General features: G+C 34.4%; 2 protein-coding genes and 1 pseudogene across 8 annotated transcripts; 1 reads left to right on the forward strand and 2 right to left on the reverse strand.

Moving 5' to 3' along the window:
- Positions 1–2,570: 2,570 nt before the first annotated feature.
- Positions 2,571–7,580, reverse strand: LOC125213747 (cation/H(+) antiporter 18-like). Of its 4 annotated transcripts, XM_048114458.2 has the most exons (5): positions 7,358–7,580; positions 6,190–6,240; positions 5,819–6,067; positions 4,133–5,134; positions 2,571–4,048 (listed from the first exon to the last, which is right to left on the reverse strand). In XM_048114458.2, exons 3-5 carry the CDS (start codon positions 6,005–6,007, stop codon positions 2,825–2,827), a joined length of 2,415 nt encoding a protein of 804 aa, XP_047970415.1. In that variant the 5' UTR covers positions 6,008–6,067; positions 6,190–6,240; positions 7,358–7,580; the 3' UTR covers positions 2,571–2,824. The 4 variants fall into 4 exon arrangements, with proteins under 4 accessions (XP_047970415.1, XP_047970414.1, XP_047970416.1 ...); XM_048114457.2 differs by lacking the exon at positions 6,190–6,240; XM_048114459.2 differs by lacking the exons at positions 6,190–6,240; positions 7,358–7,580 and adding an exon at positions 6,983–7,309.
- A 4,366-nt stretch (positions 7,581–11,946) lies between these two features.
- LOC125210398 (uncharacterized protein At5g41620-like) lies at positions 11,947–14,804 on the forward strand (annotated as a pseudogene). The gene is made up of 3 exons (XR_016136536.1): positions 11,947–12,227; positions 13,145–13,270; positions 13,551–14,804. The product of XR_016136536.1 is annotated as an uncharacterized protein At5g41620-like (transcript).
- LOC125212789 (uncharacterized) lies at positions 14,322–16,472 on the reverse strand. Of its 3 annotated transcripts, XM_048113050.2 has the most exons (8): positions 16,105–16,469; positions 15,894–16,045; positions 15,723–15,825; positions 15,495–15,611; positions 15,247–15,417; positions 15,048–15,174; positions 14,799–14,971; positions 14,322–14,626 (listed from the first exon to the last, which is right to left on the reverse strand). In XM_048113050.2, exons 1-7 carry the CDS (start codon positions 16,372–16,374, stop codon positions 14,856–14,858), a joined length of 1,056 nt encoding a protein of 351 aa, XP_047969007.1. In that variant the 5' UTR covers positions 16,375–16,469; the 3' UTR covers positions 14,322–14,626; positions 14,799–14,855. The 3 variants fall into 3 exon arrangements, with proteins under 3 accessions (XP_047969007.1, XP_088923461.1, XP_088923462.1); XM_089067335.1 differs by having other exon boundaries at positions 15,048–15,417; positions 16,105–16,470; XM_089067336.1 differs by lacking the exon at positions 14,322–14,626 and having other exon boundaries at positions 14,799–14,994; positions 15,048–15,417; positions 16,105–16,472.
- Positions 16,473–20,268: the final 3,796 nt, after the last annotated feature.

Consider the following 20,268-nt stretch of genomic DNA (forward strand, 5'->3'; position numbering starts at 1 on the left):
TGAAAGAAAAGCAACTATATTGTCGCAATATACATATCATTTCATCAAATTTAGATTCTATTAGATGCTTTATTCCGACATCAGTTTATTAATTCTGATTTTATATACTATATCTGTCCAAAAAAAACAAAAAAAAATAAATAAATTAAATAACACGAGTTTTAATATGTACTCCCTCCGTTATGTTAATAAAATCATTTTTCTATTTTAGGAAGTTCCAAGTTAATTGAGTCATTTCTATTTTTGGCAAAAAGTAATTTTTCTTTTTACTTTATTCTCTCTTTATAAAAAAAGCGATGGAAGTAGTGTTAATAGATTTTGGAGTCCACATTAATGATGTGTAGGGTTAGTGTTTGTTTAAAAGTTTCGAGATTTAGAATTTGGTCTAATTTTGGTGGCGAAATGATAAAATTAGTCTATTTTCGGTAGAGGAAGTAGTATAACTAATAACTATGACAACGTTATGTTATTTGTAGATAATTAGGTGGAGAACTTGGAGTAAAATTTAAACATGGATATCCCACCGTATCAAATTATTAATTTCACTATTTTATTAAAAAATTTATAATAAAAATGAAAGGTTATGCTACTAAACATTATAGATGTGCATGGTGCACCTTGGCTAACTAAATCTCACAAAAAAAAATGGATAATTCTAATTCATGATATTTTCATTATAAAATCCACCGCTCCACCAATTCGGTAGAGAAAAAGAGTTAATGATTTTTCATATTAAGTTTTCTCATAAAGTTACGTACTAAAAAATTAAATTTTCACATAATTTGTACCACGAGTTATTTTAATTTGGTTATAATTTTGGAAACCATGCATATATTCCTGCCAATTTAGTTCACCTAAATAATCAGAAAACAGCAAGAAGTTAATAGCAGAAGACACTCTAAACCATTGTTAGTTTAGTTTATATGATCGATAAGTACGTACATATATATATGTAATGAAGATAGAATGAAACATTTACTTATTTGAATTTCTAACCTGAAATACGGATACGTTTTTGTGATTAGATTGTGATTCTATTTGATTGAGATCCAATTGAACAAAACTTTCTCCTACTTTTGCAGTTTTCACTTCCATTGTCGCCGTTGAACAAACTTTTAGTATCGCAACAATTGAATCATGAACGAAAAAAGGAGCAACATGCTCATAAGATACACAGAAATCACCATATTGTTTGATCTTTGATGGAAAAAAGTGCTCAAGAACAAATTGGGAAGTTCTTGTCAAGAGCAATGATGTAGAATTCACTGCAATAGAGTGATCTGCTGCCGAGAACAAGGATGATCAGAGGCAACACTAAGACAGGATAAGAGAACTAGGTGAGCTTTCATTCTTCAACTACATATAAAGGTAATTTAATTTAATATTTTAAAGTGTAACTTTAAAGATTTAAATTGAGTACTAGTCCCCATATTTTGCTTTGAAGTTTTAGTGGCTATTTATTTTTGTCTTTTATATAATTTACTAACTTTGCAATTTAATAACTTTCGTTATCAAATCGATATCAATGCAAATTAATTTTCTTTCCTTTCTATTAGCCACTACTGACTACTCGTTATTAATTTGTTACTTTTATGTTTAAAGAAAGATTTTAAGTTAAGACAAATAATTTTTAAAAATTTGTGAATTGTGTTAAAATCGAAACCGGTCTGTCTCACGGATCCAGTTCCCGTTAACCGGCAGTTTCGGAACAGGCGAAGTAAATAATGTTAGCTTTACGTGCAGAATTCATATCAATTAAGTCTTCCACGTTCATGATAAAAGATGAAGAAAATAATACTATTTCCTCTTGGAAATTTCTTGTTCCTATCTCGACTATCTACTAATCTGACTCGATATAAATCTCTATCGTCCTAATCATTTTGTCTTGTTCTACAAAATTCCTCGATCAATTTTACTTTTCAACTTTCATAAATAGTACTCCCTCCGTCCCACAAAAGATGTCACACTTGTGGGACAGCACGGGAGAGAAAATATAATTTTTATATTCATGTGAGAGAGAACTTTTTCCAAAAAGAGAAATGTGACATCTTTTGTGGGACAAATTAAAAAGGAAAATGTGACATCTTTTGTGGGACAAATTAAAAAGGAAAATGTGACATCTTTTATGGTAAAACCTATAGCCCCACGTACCTACAAGAACAAGACAGTACACTTACAACTTAATTTCGTAATCTTTTTATATTATCATATTGCATACTCAACCAAATAATTAATCTCCCCTTGTGAACTTGCTTTTATGGATTTTCATGGGGAAAGTTAACACTCGAAAATTATAATGCTAGAAAAGAGCTAATGGAATGTAGCAGTAGTAGTATTTATGATTTGATGATATACATGATTGAATAACACACTTTTCAGTTAGATGTGAATCAGGACAAATTTCCTCAAACTGGTAAATCATCAAGAGCTTGAGGATGATTCAAAATCTCAATCAATTTTAGTAAAAAATAAACTAAACTATACTACTGTAATTAGGCTAGTTTGCAGCAGTAGATGCCCTTAGAATATAAAGAACAAAATAACCACACTTCACCAACATATTATAGATAAACAATGAACCCAAACAGCTACTTTTTGGGATATGCAATTCTCTTGAGATAATCATAGTCAGTTGAGCATTTACATTTACTATCATCTGACTCATAATACATGCAGCTATTATTTCAGCAACATCCCACTTATATTAAAAGCATAACAGATAAAAGGTCAGGAATGAAAGATTATTGCAAAGAAATAAGTACCTGTTTTATATATATGCTATCATTACCTCAAACAGGCTCAAACTCAGCACCAAAACTACAGATCAACGCGACTCCTGTGACGCCGCCTCCTCTGCTTCCGTATCAGACGTATTCTCCTCTTTCAACGACGCCAGAGAGTCTCCCATGAGCTGCCCCCGGTACTGCTGCACCACCAGCACTGAGGCTGTGGTCTTAAACTGCGGTGAGATCAGCAAGTTCCCCACCGGTCCCAGTTCAGGACATTCACTCTTCTTGTCAAACGCTGCAACTAGCCGACACTCTGGCATTCGTCCAATGATGAACAGGTTACTGCGGTTGTATTTGAAGATTGTACCAACTATGTCTGCATCACTGCCTACCCCAACCTCTTCGTATTTTATCGAACCATCGGCCGATACTCTCTGCTTGAACTCTGCAAGAAACTCTTCGTCTGATGTATCCTCTACAGCAGACTCATCCTTCACATCCAAAGTAAGGCTGTCCGGGATGAGCTTGGAGTCCACGATGAAACGAACTGCATTCAATCGAATGCCGGTGTGCTCGGCCATGAGCGCCCCGTAAGATAGGGCTTCACGGTCGTCGTGGCCTCCAAAGAAGAATGCTGTCACAGTGTAGTTAACGTTGCTTGCAGAAATGTGTGACGGCCCTCCTAGCCCTCTATCCACCAATATGCCAACAGAGCATGGCGCGTGTTCAAGAACCCTGCGGTTGACATGCCTGAAGTCAGCTCGTGTTGTCTCAAAGTGTCCATCGACTCTCTGGTGCTTATGGAATGGGAGGATTATTATTGCAGCCATCTTCCTCTCGGCGCTGGTGCAAATGTCCTCGTGCATGCTAGAAAAGGGCGAGATTGCGGTTGTTGGTCGTATGGAAACTTGGCTGAGGTGATGGAATGCATCGAAAGCAACCACAACTTGGTTTGTATCAGAGTTCACCTTGTTCCAAAATGGCAACCCGTTGTTTCTTGCCTTGTGCACCATCAGAATCGCTGATGATCTTTCAGACAGCTCCATTAGGTGCATTGCGTAGATGCGAAGCCCTCCTTTCTTCCCAGTACCACGCGAAACCTCCATCAGATTAATCAATGTCGGAATATTTCTTGTGCTATGAAAGCAGATAAACATTCTGAGCTGAGTGTCAGGTTCCTTCCTCTGAATTGTTCTGTATTTGTATTCCAATTTAGCCATTTCAGCTGGCTTATATATGGCCACGACAACTGGCGTCGTTATGAATGTAGTGAATAACGCCATGAGAACCATAATCGCAAAAGTCTGATCATTCAGAACCTAAAAAGACAAGATCATTTGTAAGATCAAATACTGAGCAAGTTCATAGTGATAGTAAATAAATATATGTCATTAGAAACTCACCCCGCGGTCTTTCCCGATGTTAAGGACGATAAGCTCCACCAAACCTTTAGTGTTCATCAAGAAACCTAGTGTTAGCGCCTCTCTAAACCGAACCTTGCAGCAGAGAGAGACCAAAACAGTGCCAAAAATCTTCCCGAAACAGGCAGTAAATATGACTAGAGCAAGAAGACCCCAAGATTGAGCCCCTTGAATGGTGGCTACATTTGTCTTTAATCCACTTGATACAAAGTACAAAGGAAGAAATAGGCCAGAGACGATGTCCTCTACTTTTTCCACAAGGGCTCCTGCAAATGCTCCCTCCTTTGGAACAAGAACGCCAATAACAAAGGCACCAAAAAGTGCATGAATCCCAATAATATCAGTGACGAGACCAGCAGCCAAAACAGCACCAAGTGTAGCACAGATATATATCTCGTCAACTGGCTCACCTTCAGGACAGCGTCTAGCAATCCATTTGAAAACAAAAGGGCAAACAATCATGCATGACAGTATGAAACCAAACCCACATAAGAAGACCCATAAGGAAACAAGTGGAGAGCGGCCTGTGCCTGATAAGGCAACAGCAAGAGCAAGAAGAATCCATGCAGCCACATCGTTCACTGCAGCAGCTGACATGGCTATTCTACCAACATTTGTAGTCAATAGCTTAAGTTCAGCCAAAATACGAGCCAAAACAGGAAATGCAGTAATTGAAAGAGCTACTCCCATGAAAATCAAGAATGGTCCTTGACTCACACCTTGGGAAATAGTAGCCCTGAGCACAAATGAGGCTCCAACTCCTAAACCAAATGGGAGACTGATTCCTGCTAGAGCAATACTTAAGGCTTTCTTTCCAGTCTGTCGAAGAGACTTTGGATCCAACTCAAGGCCTACGAGAAACAAGAAGAATAAGAGGCCCAGGTTGGCAAGAGTATCCAAAACTGTGAGGCTTCTAGGTGGGAAAATGGCATGAAGATATTTATGGTTGCGTCCCAAAGCCGAAGGACCAAGTAGAACGCCTCCCTACCAAAATATTAGTAAGTCAACTTTCTTGTGGAAACTTAAAAGGTAATGAAGAGTGCCTCATATGGAAGAGTATAATAAAGTGGCATGTGCTGTTTCTTTTAGCGTAAGGATTTAGATATTGCTCTTGGAAGAAATCACAAGCTCTAGTCAAGGCTAAACATACGTATATTGTCCATGCATTTGTAAGAAATAAAAACAATTCAAGATAGAATTCCAGAACAACAGAAGAACTTACAGATAAAGTCACATGCACGTAGATACAGAGTGAATAAAAAAAATAGCCACAAATGGGTGAACAATTTAAAAGAAAGGAAAACATCATTCTCTTTGAAGTCATCAAACTTGCAGAAACCCAAAGATTGGTCCCACTCTCCCTTAGAAATGGAATTCTAAGAGAACTTATAAAGACTTGAAACATAAAATTTAACTTCATATGTTGATCTTGCAACTGCGTCCGTTGTCTGATCAATGGACATAAAAGTAAGAATAGATGAGAGTATTTCATAGTATAATGTAACAGAACAAAAACTGAAGGAAAATAAAAGGATGAAAGGATAAGAGACATCAGTACAGCTAGAACAGACCCCAAACTAAAGTCATCTAGCATACATCATATGCACTGGTAATTTTATATGGCTGGTAGAGGGAAAAAACAGACCAAAGGAAAAAAAAACAACTTACAACAATCTCAGCAATGACACGTGGCTGCCTTAGCGGACGGAGAAGAAATGCTAGTAATCGGGTCAACGCCAGAACAATGCATATCTGTATAATCAAGAGAGGAAGTGCGTGGTGGAGAGGATTATCCCCTTGAAAGACCCCATTTGAGGTGGCCTTCATCGGCGGTAAGCATGTCGCGTTTGAAGCCATTTTGCAGCAAAACCACCAAAAAGCAAAGACCAAAACGTTTATCTCAATACATTAAGATACCTGAAATTACCGACGAGTATAAACCAAAACATGACAGCATGTTAGAATTAAGAATCAGCCTGTGCAAAGAAAACAGTTCCATCTGATGCAGCATTCAAAGACTAAATTTTACTACTTGCCACCTTTAACCATAGCCAGAATTCATGTCTTCTTCACTCAAGAATAGGGTCCATCTAATGAAAATCAAACAAGGAAAATTAACAAACTGTTCATTCCTGTATGAAGTTGTACATACTTCAGTATTTAAGCTCAACAGTCTTGATATTCAAGAAAACCAAAGCCTAAATCCTAGGAAAGGTCAATTAAAAGTAACATGGTCCATTCCTCATGATATATTATCTCTGGCAACTTCATCTACAATTTACACTACATAAGTGTATTTCTTACACATCGTTGAACATGACAATGACGGTGAACAAGAAAAGTGATGACAAAGTTTAGGCAGCACATACTGAATAACAAAATGGTTGAGAAAAGATGATATATTAAATAAAGAATTCAACTGAACTAAATTACCACACACTTCATCATTCATGACACCCCTTAGAGAAGCATGGTTAACTAAATTTCCTAATATTCCAGATTAATCACCCTTATTAGCTTAACACGTCGAAAAAAGCAAGAACTAACTGTCAAAAACATAAATCACGCTTAAAACTCCAAGGAAAGTGATCCAAAAAAGATTGTGTCAACTAATTAAACACGCATCGTCATCTTTTCATGTGCATTTCGTGTCATGATCATGTTGGATAGCATCGTTAACATAAATTTCACGTCAATTACAAGGAATTCCAACAAGCGATAGAGCATCATAGACAATATAAAATACTAGTAGTAATAGATAAATCAAATCAAGTGATAAAACAATAGCTAAAAAGTGTGATTCAAATCATAAGGAACATGACAGAAGCAGACCGATCTTCGATTATCAATTACTCTTGTGATACGCCTTGTCGTTTTGTGCTACAAACTATCAGAATTTTTTTTTAAAAGTATTAATTCGAGTCTCGATGCACGTAGAAATCTCGCCACCGCTACACCTATTTTTTTTTATAAATTACGTTTCCAAAACCTAACCGCCATTATACGATTCGACGACCATGCCTTGAGTCATGTGAAATTGCAGAAGCCAAAAAAAACAGGAAAAAAAAAATCAGAGCTATGTTCAGATTTGGCATTCAACAGACCTTCAGGATTTGTGTGATAGGATAGATACGTGTCTATTGTGCGATAAGCGTATAAATGTGTGGTCAGATGCGCAGAAACAGAGTGTCACAGATAAACACGAACCTGAATTCATTAAAATCGATTTCGAGAAAGAATTTTACTGCGCTGGCTGCATCGTCTATCTGTGGAAGTGAGGTGTTGAATCGCGTGTGTTTTTTGACAAATGTGTGAATGTAGTAAGAGAGAGAAGGAAAAAGAGGAGAGAGAGAGGTGACGTTCCAGTGATTGAGGAAATTTTGGTTTGAAATGGCGCCGGAGTCGCTCGTCGTAGTATTGCACGCATTTTTATAGACCCGCGAAAAAGTGGGTTCTTTTTCCGTTATTGCCCTTCTCTCGTAATTCATCATTTCAATATACTATTATGCACAATTTTTGTATTACTACAAGTATTTTCTTTTTCCGTAGCTGAATAATTTCATGGTATGTATTGTGAAGATCATAATATTGGCAGAAGAATGATTTTGACATTTTGTAGTTATCAATATCTGAGGATAAACTATGATATTTAAATTTAATGTTGTAATTACGAGATATATTCGCAGAAAACCATTGAAATGTGTCATTGCATAAAAATATTTGAATAACTTTGTAAAAAAATTACTCCTTCCGTCTCACAGTAGATGTCACACTTTCCTTTTTAATTTGTCCCAAAAATTATCACATTTCCTCTTTTGAAAAAAATTTCTTCTCACGTCAATTATAAAATTATATTTTCTCTCACTATTTAGCACGCAAAATAATATCTCCTAAAATCATGTGTCATCTTCCAAAGGTGACATCTACTATGGGACGGAGGGAATACAACATATCTAATGTACATAAATGAAAATTCACAGTGCATTGCGTTTTAGGTTTTCATCGAATTATTAAATACCCCATCTATCTACCGAAAATGATTCACTTTCCTTTTTGGTTTGTCCCAATCAAGATGGTTTATTACCGGAGTAATTTTCCTTGCGACCGGAGGGAGTACTAATGTAAAAGACACTATATTTGTCACCTTAGTAAGATGTTTTTGGATCAAGTCCGATCAATATTTTCATTTTTATGAATATGATTTAATTTGTACTAAATTTATTTGTGGTTGGAATAATTAGAATATTTTATGATATTTAGCTAATTCATGATTGTGAATATATAAGGTGGTGCTCGATTTTCTAGATAAAATGGCTATGACTAGCTATGACTAATTATTCCATAATTATCCATATAGGATTGAATTTTTGGATTAAATCTCATGAATCAAACACACTACATATTTAATCCCTAATACAATCTTGCAAATACTGATCACCTTCTGAGTATATATGATATAATTTTGTATCCTACTTCTAAAAATAATTACTGTACTTATATAATTGGCAGTCACCTATAAATAAATTAACATAGTCGACATATTACAAAGAAGAAGAAAATAGTAGTAGTAGCAAATTAGCAATACTCAATTTTGTGGTCAAATCAACTCGTGAATAAAGGGTTAAGAGTCACACTTAGCACAATATACCTAGAAAAAGTTCAATTCATATTATGTCTGTGATCGCACTTTTGATCTTGGACACTTGCGTTGGTTTATCCATGTTGGAAAAAAAAGAGAAAATGGATGATTTAAAGAAATAATTACTATATTCAAGAAAGGAAGAACCAAGTTAATCAAAGATATATTTAAAAGTAAATTATCCACTTTTCTTGAAAACATAGAATAAAACTTGATATAAGGAGTTGAATATAAAACATTAGCTTATTGACAACATGCTGTCTCCTACACAAGTCTTGCAAATATTTTCATTCTATACGTCCAAACTCGCTTTCTATATATAGAAATTGTTATTCGTATTTTATTATTTCACTACCTATAAAAATTTCTAAATATGGAGTATTAATTAATGATTTAGTAATACTGTTTTCTGAAGAATAGATTTAGTGAAAACATTTATTTCTGAAGAATATCCGTTAGGCAACCATTGATATCTGATAGTGTCAAATTTGGATCATTTAACCGATTTTGATGAATACAACGCATACAAATCTCAATGAAAAAGTCAAAGGGATAAGGAACAAATTGTATGCGTCACATGATTTTATATATTGGATGAATAAGAAAAATAGGAACCAAACTCTCTCGTTTCCCCCTTAATAATACTTGTGTTATTGACTTTGTTTCGTCACGTGATTTTGAAGATCACCTTATAATTATACCACAATAAACATATATATATGTGAACGGGATAGATAAAACTTTAATTAAGATTGTTCACAAATTTTAATTGACTTTGTTTTAATCCTTTTCATCACAAATTTGTTTTTCAATGTCTAAGTTTTAAGTCTAATGATGCTTGAATTCAAGCAAAGGAAAAGAAAGGTTATATGTGCAGCGACTCAATCCATTAGACTTCCATGAGATGTTCTTTGCTCGTTATAAATTACTAATTAAATTTTGACATTATTCATATGTAATTTGATTTACCAAACTAGTTAAACATTAAATTTGTAGTGTATATTTGATGTTACAACAAAAATAGAAGTATGATGAGGTAATCGGAAAAGCATAATTAATCTTAACTAAATCTAGCTAGAATCCTGCAATATGCATGTCTTAATAGCCTAATTTTAGGAGCAGTGTCACATTTGAGGAATCATATAAACTAAAACGTATACTTTTAAAATGACACACAACGATAATAATAAATTGAACGCTTTACGTAGAAAACTTAACTATTATTGTGTTACGTCTGTCTAATACTCACCCCAAGATAGTACTTAAATTGACAAAATAACCTTATTTTTAACTTAAAATTAACTAAGCTATAACAAATCACTTGCAAATGGCTTTGAGTAAAAATTTAATATACTGAAAATAACACATCAAATAGATCAATAAATTGAATCATTATTTAAATGAAAAACTATTATTAATCCATAAAAAAACATTTTTTTAGTAATTTCTCAGATAGAACTAGCACCCAATAGGAACACAACAGTTATTGGCCTTTAACACACCTCTAATGTTTTCTTAAAACTATTTCTGAAGTATTAAAATCGGCGCTAAGATGCACTCGAATTCGAATTCGTGATCTTTGACTTATATTAACCCAGAATATAAAATTGAGAGCTTAATATTTTACATAATGAATTACTCCATATATTATTATGATTATGACCAATGATTTAAAATGTAGCAAATGAGAGTTTTATATTATGGGTCATTGTTTACCTTATGCTTGTTTAAGGCCCAATAGAGCTTAGCATTGGGCTAAGAAGGTAAGCTAAGCCCATTAAACTAAAACCTCTGTATTGCTCGAAATTTGAAGGCCTATTAGTTTAGCTACATCTCAAATTAGTATGCATTTTTACTTGTGAGGTGGAATGCAATATTCAGATTTATTTATTTTAATAAATATAGAATGGATGTGTATAGTATGTAACATATTATGCATATTGTTCTTCTGAATTGTGTGTTAATTATATAGATATTGGTTCAAATTATTTTTTTTAATGACCACTAGCGTGCAACAACCTTACACTTATGGCAAACAATCACCACCCGAAATTCTCATTTCATTCGAGAGCAGCATCACCAAGCATAACCATGCTACTTTTGTTGTCACGTTATACCATCATTAGTTATTAGAGACACATAATAAGGGATCGGACAGAAAAATAACAATTATGTACATAGAATTGATCAAATTCATACCATGCATTTCAAACTTACACGAGGAAGTTTGATTAATATGATATGAATTCGGTCAATTTAAACCATGTCTACTCAACTTATATTCACAAGTTTAGTGAGTCATATAAATTCGGTTAATTCATACCTACAGTTATATTAGAGCACACAAAAAATTTTGAAAGTATACAATCAAACAACCGACTTCATTATACAATTCATTCAGAAGCCATTGTTAGGGAAAGAACATAATTTTGTGAAGAATAGTATAGTTTAAATGTAATACTCCAAGAGCCAAGATGAGAGTCGCTTTGTGGGCAACAGAGATGATCGAGCATTGTTGCGAAGACCGTGGACTGATGGCGTTGGACTTTGAGGAGGATGCAAATAGTTCAACGACAACAAAATAGGTTAGAGAGAGATGAGTATTAAAAAGAAAAAATGACTGTAAACACTTTAGCTAAAATACGAGTAAAATATTACTACATATAGTACTACTTTCTTCGTCCTATAAAATAAGCATTCTTTCAGTTTGATTTGTCCCATAAATTTGAAATAGTTTAATTCTATTATTGGTAATTTTTTCTTTTTATTATAGTGAATCTCATTTTTCACCAATAATATTTTAATTATTTTTTAATCTTCTACTTTATTATTTTACATTAACATAATCATCCAAAAAATGTCTTTTTTATGACATTGAATGAAGTTTTAAAATTAAGTTGGTGGGAAAATTGTCTTTATTTATGACATTGAATGAAGTTTTAAAATTAAGTTGGTGGGCAATGAGTTTTACTATTGAATTGAGCATATGGGGCATGGAATTGATTATCAATAAATTGATTTAATTAAGCAGATGAAATAAAAATAAGTGAAAATGCCACAACTACCTATGTATGGACCATTGCCTAGCTCTGAACGTTGTAGACTAGGAAATGATTGAATGATGTGTGTGCTTTTTAATCCCCACCAAACATACCATTCATTCCCCTTTAAGCAAAAGAGATGGAGAGTGAAGAAGGGAGAAAAGAGAATGCAGAAATTAAGTGGGAAAAGCTGTGGAGAGTTGGGAAGAAAGGAGGAAACTCGACTCCTGCAGCTTCATTTTGGAGAGCCAATGCGAATCAATTGCATCACAATGTTGGGCTCATTTCTTCCAGAAAACTTGCGGCTGCTCTGTGGGAGTTCCATCAATACATGCCGCCACTTGATAACACGCGCCGCCGCCCTCCGCCGCCGCCTCCGCCTACTTCTTCTCAACTGGTAAAAAACAAGAAGAATTATAGATGCCCATTGCATTCATTTTTTAGCTCTTATTTTAGTAGTAAAAGATTTGTGAGGTGAATTTGTTTATGTTATGTGTTTGATAGTTTGATAAGAGTTTTTTGCTAGGTATTATGTGCATTAAAGATCTAATTAATTTTTTACTTTAAAAGGTGCATGCAATAATTAATACTCTTTGACTAGTCAATGTGATTGTTTCATTCAATCTTATACTTTCCCCTCTGTCTAATTAGTTTTCTTTTGCCATTTTAATTAGTTCTTGAAGATAGTCCATTTTTTATTTTATTTTACATTTTATTGGATTAATTTCAAAAATAATTATCAAACTAGGAGTAGTATATAATTTATTGTACGAAATTTTATTCTTTATACTCCTACTCATTTAAACTTCAGTTTAATTTTATTCTTTCTTAGTTAATTTAGACAAGATTTTATTTTTACCCATTCTTTTGGCAAGAGTATTAAGACAAAAAGGAAAGCTATAATACTTTTTCCCAAGATTTGTCCAAATTGTTATAAGTTTAATTTAAATAAAAATGGTCAGGACTTAGGTGACATTTTGATTGCCTTTTATAATAGAAATAATTAAAAAAATGAATTAAATCCTGAAATGATATAAATTATAAAGTTTGGTATATTTATGTTGAAACAAATTAAGGTTTAATAACTAATTTGATACTAATCCACTTTTAACCATGTTACAATACTAATGATGTGAGTCTTATTAGGTGTTGCATTTGAATATATCTCTTGGTTTGTTGGTTAAGATAGATAAGATAGATAACTCCTCTATCTTGGAGTTATACGATCAAAAATGTGTTCATATCATATTTTACTTTATCTCATCTTCCTTATCAAACGGTACGCATGGTAACGGATTCTTTCTTAACATCCAGCCAGAGAGTTCGAGTAATTTAAGGAGGCGTGTCGCCGACTTACTAAAGCAGCATCATCGCTCAATTGAAACGAGTAATCACGCTACACAAACTGTGTCACCTTCTATCTGTAGCAGTTCAATGGAGGTTAAAAAACCATCTTTTCTTTTGTACCTTTTGATTTCAAGTTGATTGTCAAACTTGAATGATTTCATTACTGTCATCAGCTAATCTAAAACTCTAATTATTCATTTCAGATATGTAATCAACATTCTTTAGTGCTTTGTTTAAAGTTTTTTATAACAGTAGTAAAAATACAAACAGGCTGCAATAGATATGTTGATAATAGGTTGTTAAATGTTACTACTAATTTGTAGTAATACATCTGATTATTGAAGTAGTTTTACTAATTATTTTTCTGTTTCAGATTGCACCATGTTACCCTGCTACCCCTTCCAGCTCAGTCGAATTAAACGGTGAGTTATCCTATAGGTCAAAAACATCGACGAAACTGCTTAAAGTTTTGAACCGTGTCTGGGTCCTGGAGGAGCAGCATGCCTCCAACGTGTCTCTCATCAAGGCGTTGAAGAAAGAGTTGGATCGTGCTCGTTTTCAAGCAAAGGAGTTGTCGAGAGAGCAGCCGATGGAACGTCTTACTGGAGGTATACTACTTAGAACGAACAAGGCTAAAGTTCACTCCACACGAGACGAACTTGAGCAAGAGAAGAAGTTGAGGAGCCAATCGGAGAGCTTACAAAGAGAGTTGGCTCAGGAGCTTCATGAGGTGAAACGCTCTGTAGCTAGAATTTCTAAAGAGCTGGAGAAAGAAAGGACGTCGCGTGGTTTCTTGGAAGAGCTTTGCGATGAGCTGGCATGGGGAGTGAGGGACTGTGAAAAGGAGCTTCATGATCAGAGGCAGAAATCTGATACATATTTGGGTGAGAGAGACGATCATGATCAGTTGATGCTTCGTATAGCTCAAGCGTGGCTTGATGAACGGATGCAGGTGAAGCAGCAACATCAGAAGACTTCAGTGGAATCAATGGCTAGTGCTCGTCCAGAAGAAGACGATGGTGATGGATCCTCGAGTAGTCAGTCTACTTGTTTTGAAGTGGAAAAGACAAGCAAACGCAGCTTGAAACCGCAAGGACAGAAACTCCTAGAAAACCATTTTGAGAAAATGTTGAGGATAGAAGAGTTTAAGGAAAAACTCGAGTCCTCTGATAGGACCAGAGCCTCGACTCCATCGAGGTTACAGGCAAAATTTGAGGAACATATGGCTCAAGCAATGTCAAATAGTACAAGTAAGCTGATTAATAAAGATCGTGTAACAGCTTCTTCGTTGAGGAGGAGTTCCCAATGCCCGACACAGGCATCAGAGACGCCATTGAAGCTTCTCTCCGAGTTGAAGGAGCTCTCGGAAGCAAGATCAGGGGGTTCAAAAGTCACGCTCACGCCAAGAAGCTCCGATTTACCGTTCAAGAGATGACTAATATATTGTTCCTGCAAGTGGTTAAAATTTCTGATTACTCAAATTACTGATAAGATTGAGACCTTCTTAATATTTCAAATGTTTATTTTATACTGGAAATGGATCATGAATTCATCAATCTAATGCAGTATTAGTTTAATCTATTGTTAAAAGTATGATGAATTGTGTAATGTCATACTATACCAAATCTAAATATGGCAGCCATAGATGTCCAAGGGAGAAGTAGCCTCCATCGTCTGATCATGATATCGGGAAGACAAACGAGGCTTCTCTTTCCTTCGGGTTCCCTTCTATAATCGAAAGAGTTTTTCCATCTAAATCCACCACAGCTGTGCATAGGGTGTGAAGCAATGGACCTGAAATACCAAAAGAGGTACTACTACAATTTATGCTTTCTAAATTGTTGTGACTTGAATTCTTGTTTATCCATACCTGTCATGTAGATAGGATACTTTTCATTGTTGTTGTTGTCTCCGAGAAGGGACATAAAGTCGCTTCTTGATTCCGATGGCAGCACAGTGGCTCTCTTTTGTCTGCTCATTGAATTCTCATCTTGTTCCTTCACAATCAAAAGTCGAAAAAGTTCTAAAAAATAGTCTTGTGAAGAAAATTGTGTTTGTATAAAACCTGCCTGCTGCACTTTAAGGTGAAGGTACATGTTGGCATGGAAGAATGGTGCTGCTCCTACTTCATGAAACGAGCAGCGATTTCTTGATGCTGTTTCTACGTTCAAAATCCTTCGTGTGTTGACATCGATCAAATTGTAGCTATGCCCTACAGAAGCTTCTGATGAAGAAATCCTCTGAAGCCACACACCTCATTCAATCAGAATGATGAATCTTGAGCATTTGCATTATTATAGTATAAAGCTTCACTTACTGCGACGGCATCATCTATGTTTTGAGCTTCGAGCAAGTCCCTTGATATGAAATTCCTTCCGACCCCTCCTGCTGCGATCTCATGCCTCATAGGCGGAACTGAATTCAGCGTAAACGCCTGCAATAAACTAGGAATCCTTAGCAAACAGAACACGGCATCTTTCTTTTAGTTGAAACTAAGATTGCATTTCTCTCAAGTTCTCTGCATTTTGCTTATTGTAATAAATACCAGTCCATGACTGTTGAACCCGAAGGCACAGCTCGGGAGCTCGCCTGCATACGTATAAGCAGTGAAGGAGACTCCATTTCTCAGACTCCCCTTAACCAAATAACTGCAGCAAGATTGGCAAAAAAGGTGAGTTTCATCACTCAACTCAAACAACATTTCACAGCTACATACGTATGTCCAACCAGCGCCACGTTTGCATCCTCGTTGTGGGCTGCCACAGCCACGGATTCACCAACAACGAGGATGTCGCTGCAGTCATCATTCGTGTCATCCGCTTTAGGGATAAACGGGAGTATCTCTTTCCGGAAATTCACCAGCATTATCTGTTCCATTAGTCATTAGCATTCCATCAAGATTCAAGAAAGGCATAATGAACAAATACCTCGAGGAATGAGGCACCGCTGCCTTGAGCAGTTCCTCGGAGCTCGTCCCAGTAGACGGGGAATTTGTTCATGTTGGTTTGAGAGAGGGATGTGAGGAGTGGAATGGACTGTGGAGAGTGAGCAAATGGGAGCATCTGCTTCTGCAGAATTAGATCATTTTGAAGCCTGCTTTTGATCATGCTGGAGAATCTTTGGCCTATGAGAAACCCCATCTCGAATCCATCTTTGCAGGGACCAACTTCAAACATTTCCAGCCTTTTGCTTTCCATTTAGATTTGGCTACTCAACACCAGTTTTCTCTGTTTTCTTTCTATGATACTGTGTTTGTTTCTTCTTCTTCTTCTTAATTCTTATACTGCCTTATCTTCGGAGTAGACTTTACTCTTTTGTCCAACCTTTTCAGAATTATATTTAACCACGCTTTTCAAAAAAATCATATTAACACGATTTTAGTTGCTTTAAGTTCAAAGTTGCTACATCCATTGTTTTTCCGTCTTCTCTCTTTCACACGCGCGCGCAATACGCGCACCTAAATATATTGGATAAAACTGTAGTAGTATAGTATAGTTTTAATGATAGATTAAAGTCAATTTTTTAAGAAGGTGATCATTTTATAATTTTGATCCAAAGTATTATACTCAGTCTCATGTCTGTGGATGTGGTCGATATTATTAGTGATGTGTAATTGATTAAAAAAAATTTCATACTTAAACTTGGTTTAATTTTAGGGGACGGCCTCAAATGGTGCAACTAATTTATTTCTTTAGGACGAAGGGAGTATAATTTTGCATTGATTTTAATTTTTTTGTTGTTGGATTATATTTAATTAATTTAACATATAAATTCAATTAATTTTTATAAAATAAACATATTAATTTATAAATCATTTATACTACATATTTAAACAATGCCGCCTCCACCACCGCCCCCATATCACCATCCTCTCCCGGCTTCTTTAAGCTCATCATGCTCGTGCGTGCACATGAGACCAATATGTTTGTATAGATTGATCGAGTTGTTAACAACGTGACATCTTAAAACAAAATATGCCATCTCAAATACATTAATAGTATAAAATAAATTAATAAATAAAGATTTTAACATGTGTAAATTATTAAATAAGTACTCACCACACTTGAACGCCTATAGGAGGGAAGGAGTAACTAACATGAAAAAACAAAGAGGGGATTAAAAAAATAGATGCATATGAAATAAGAGTAATAAATGTAGTACTCCCTCCGTCCGCGAATAGGAGTCCCGGTTGGCCATTTTCATCCGTCTGCCATTAGGATTCCCGATTAGACATTTTATCTTGGGAGTATAAAAAATGACCCCACTGTTCCCTTAATTTAGAAGCTGCAATTAATTTTAAATTAAAAAAAAAAAAAACTTTGATTGCAATTTCTCACTCTCTCTTAATGTTAGATTTCATTATTCCAAAGAATAAAACAAATAATAATATAAATGGGTCCCACATTCCACTGTCACACACTTCAATTATTACACTCAAACTTTTCTTAAAATACGCACCCAATTCAACCGGGACTTCTATTCACGGACGGAGGGAGTAGTAAATAAATAAAAGGGAGCTCCCTTCAGTCCAAGAACAGAAAGGTTAAGATTCAAGTCAGCTCCCGTATCATTCACTCAATTGCAAAGTAATATTATTAATTATTTACTCTGTATTTGGGTGAATGAAATCGGCAGCAAATCAAATCCTACAACTCTCCATGGCTGGACAGAAGGAAGCTCCCTTTGTAATATATCTGCATAAAATTAAAACATTAATTATCAAACACAAACAGAAAACAAAAGTTAATTCCTAGAGGCGTATATAAGCTCCACGATCTAAATTTGAAATATTTTCCTTCATTCGTATTATAATGTATGAATGCATTGCTACCTCTATTATGAGATTTATTGGGTGGAGCAATGGCCTTATATAGATGGGGAAATGATTATAGTATAATAATGTGAAAGAGATCAAAGATTCATATTCTTCCTATTGAGTTCCTCCAATTTATGAAGCTCTTTTCCAAATGCCATTTCTTTTGAAAATTATTTTAAAACTCAAGTAGGATTATATTTTATTATAGCTTGCTTAGTTGTCATCTGGAGTATTGAGGCTGGATTATATAGAGCTTAGATTTGCTTCAAAAAAGTAAGTCAAGTGTCATACATTATCTCCTCCAAAGTAATGTGGCTAATTACTAAAATATGATTAATGGAGATGCTTTTTGGTAACTTACAAATGCATAGTACACTTGAATTGGATTAGTGGGAACAACGAAGAAGGGCCGACATATTATCCTTTGCTAGTACTTCCTCTGCTTCCAAAGTTTGTCTCAATTTGATCCGGCACGAGTTTTAAGAAATTGTTTGACTTTGTATTAAATGAAGATGTGTAGCGGAATAAGAGTCTCACGTTGAGGAGATTGAGGATGTATTTACTGTCTGCTTTTGGTAAGATTTCAAGTGAGACAAACTTTATGATCAGATGAACGAAAATGGTAAAATGAGACAAACTTTGGAGGACGGAAAGAGAAATATTTTATGTGATATTAATCACTGGATAAATATCAATCAAAAGCTCTATTATAATATTAATAAAAATGTGATGCACTATCAATTAAATTTTCAAAATATTGATGTTGTAAATATATGTCCTAAACGATCTACAGTATCAGTTGGGGCTAATTGATTGTGAATTCATACACTATAGTCAGATTTTTAGTTCTCCATATACTACGAAGTTGGTGACAAAATATAGTACAAATACAATCGATTTCATAATTTCCTGGAGTTCAAATATTGCTCAAATCGAACTTGGCATGACATTAAAGACAGCGATTTAGGTTATCCTAGAATTTATATAGAAAAAAAAAAACAATACAAAAATGTACACAAGAACATATTCTCCATAAGCCACTATTTACTTAGTTTTGCATGGTTTAATGTGCGGCAATTGTTGGAAACCTATTAATGCTGAATTCAGTGCACACAATTTAGAAGTACAATTAAGGAGATATGCTTGAGCCTTATTCTCTTCCAACTCCAAAAGGTGTTGGTATCTCAATATATACAATCCATCTCTAGATTACTCTTGTCTGGGAATCAGTTTTAATTTATTAATTTTTTAAGTTTTAGATGTCTCTATATTCTTTTCACCAGAGTGATAGCTGCATCCATCTTCATTTAATTTTCATGCCAAAGTGTGAGTTGACACCACCAGTCCTTTGACTGTTTACGAATTAATAATGGATGGAATCATCTAGAATTAATATTATAATAGCCCATTGATTCGTAGTACTCCCTCCGTTCATCATATATGACACACTCCTTGTGAGCATATGTTTTTAAGTAGTGATATTTACATGATCAAATGAATAGAGAATAGAGTAAGAGTAATAAAAAATGTATAGAGAAAAAAATACGAGAGAGAATCAAGTAAGAGAAAAATAGAGAGATTTTTGTCATAAAAGGAAATATTTTACTTATAATAGGACGACTCAAAAAGAAATACACCTCACTTACGCAGATGGAGTATTATTTTTTGGATCATCCCAATCCCAATACAGATGAGTAATTTTTTTATGTCAAAGTTAAATTCATTTAGTTTCTCTTATTTTATTTTTGTTCAATTATTTGTTTTATTCACTCATATTTTAAATATTCTTTATGTATCGACTTTATTCTCTCTCGTATTGTATCGCACTACACATAATTCCTTAAAATATTTATTCATTAATCCTCTGGGCTTAAATGAAACACATCAACTATAGTGTGACAAAGATATTACTAGTACATTAAAAAAAAGATGATTATGAAGTTTATCTTTAAAAATATGATATATTCAAATCTTAATATTTGATGAATGATTATAGATTTTTTAAAAATTTGTTAATTAGTTCATATATTATAATTTTAAAAATTCAACATCTACTCATATGAAGTACTGTTAATATTGGTTCTTCCTTTAGTTATGCACTTACTTTTAAATAGAATAAAAAACACGAAAAATGATGTTAATACAAAGCCCGTAAATGAACTTAAATACATTATTTAAGTTTAGATTAAGTATAAATGAGATATAAATATAAGTTTTATTTATAAATATTTTTAATCTCTCATTGAAATACATAAATAAAAAATTTAAACAAAGT

This window comes from Salvia hispanica, chromosome 3 (genome assembly GCF_029641045.1).
Source record: "Salvia hispanica isolate PSC_SH4W2 chromosome 3, Shi_PSC_v1, whole genome shotgun sequence".
Lineage (NCBI taxonomy): Eukaryota > Viridiplantae > Streptophyta > Magnoliopsida > Lamiales > Lamiaceae > Salvia > Salvia hispanica.

Excerpts from the sequence above, each read along its gene's own strand:
- LOC125213747 (XM_048114457.2), bottom strand. The coding sequence starts at position 6,007 with ATGGCTTCAAACGCGACATGCTTACCGCCGATGAAGGCCACCTCAAAT. Across the intron at positions 5,135-5,818 it reads GTGTCATTGCTGAGATTGTT|GGAGGCGTTCTACTTGGTCC; the intron begins GTAAGTTGTTTT and ends ATATTTTGGTAG. Across the intron at positions 4,049-4,132 it reads ACATCGGGAAAGACCGCGGG|GTTCTGAATGATCAGACTTT; the intron begins GTGAGTTTCTAA and ends TTGTCTTTTTAG.
- LOC125212789 (XM_089067335.1), bottom strand. The coding sequence starts at position 16,374 with ATGGAAAGCAAAAGGCTGGAAATGTTTGAAGTTGGTCCCTGCAAAGAT. Across the intron at positions 15,418-15,494 it reads ACATAGATGATGCCGTCGCA|AGGATTTCTTCATCAGAAGC; the intron begins GTAAGTGAAGCT and ends GTGTGGCTTCAG. Across the intron at positions 14,972-15,047 it reads GTATCCTATCTACATGACAG|GTCCATTGCTTCACACCCTA; the intron begins GTATGGATAAAC and ends TTGGTATTTCAG.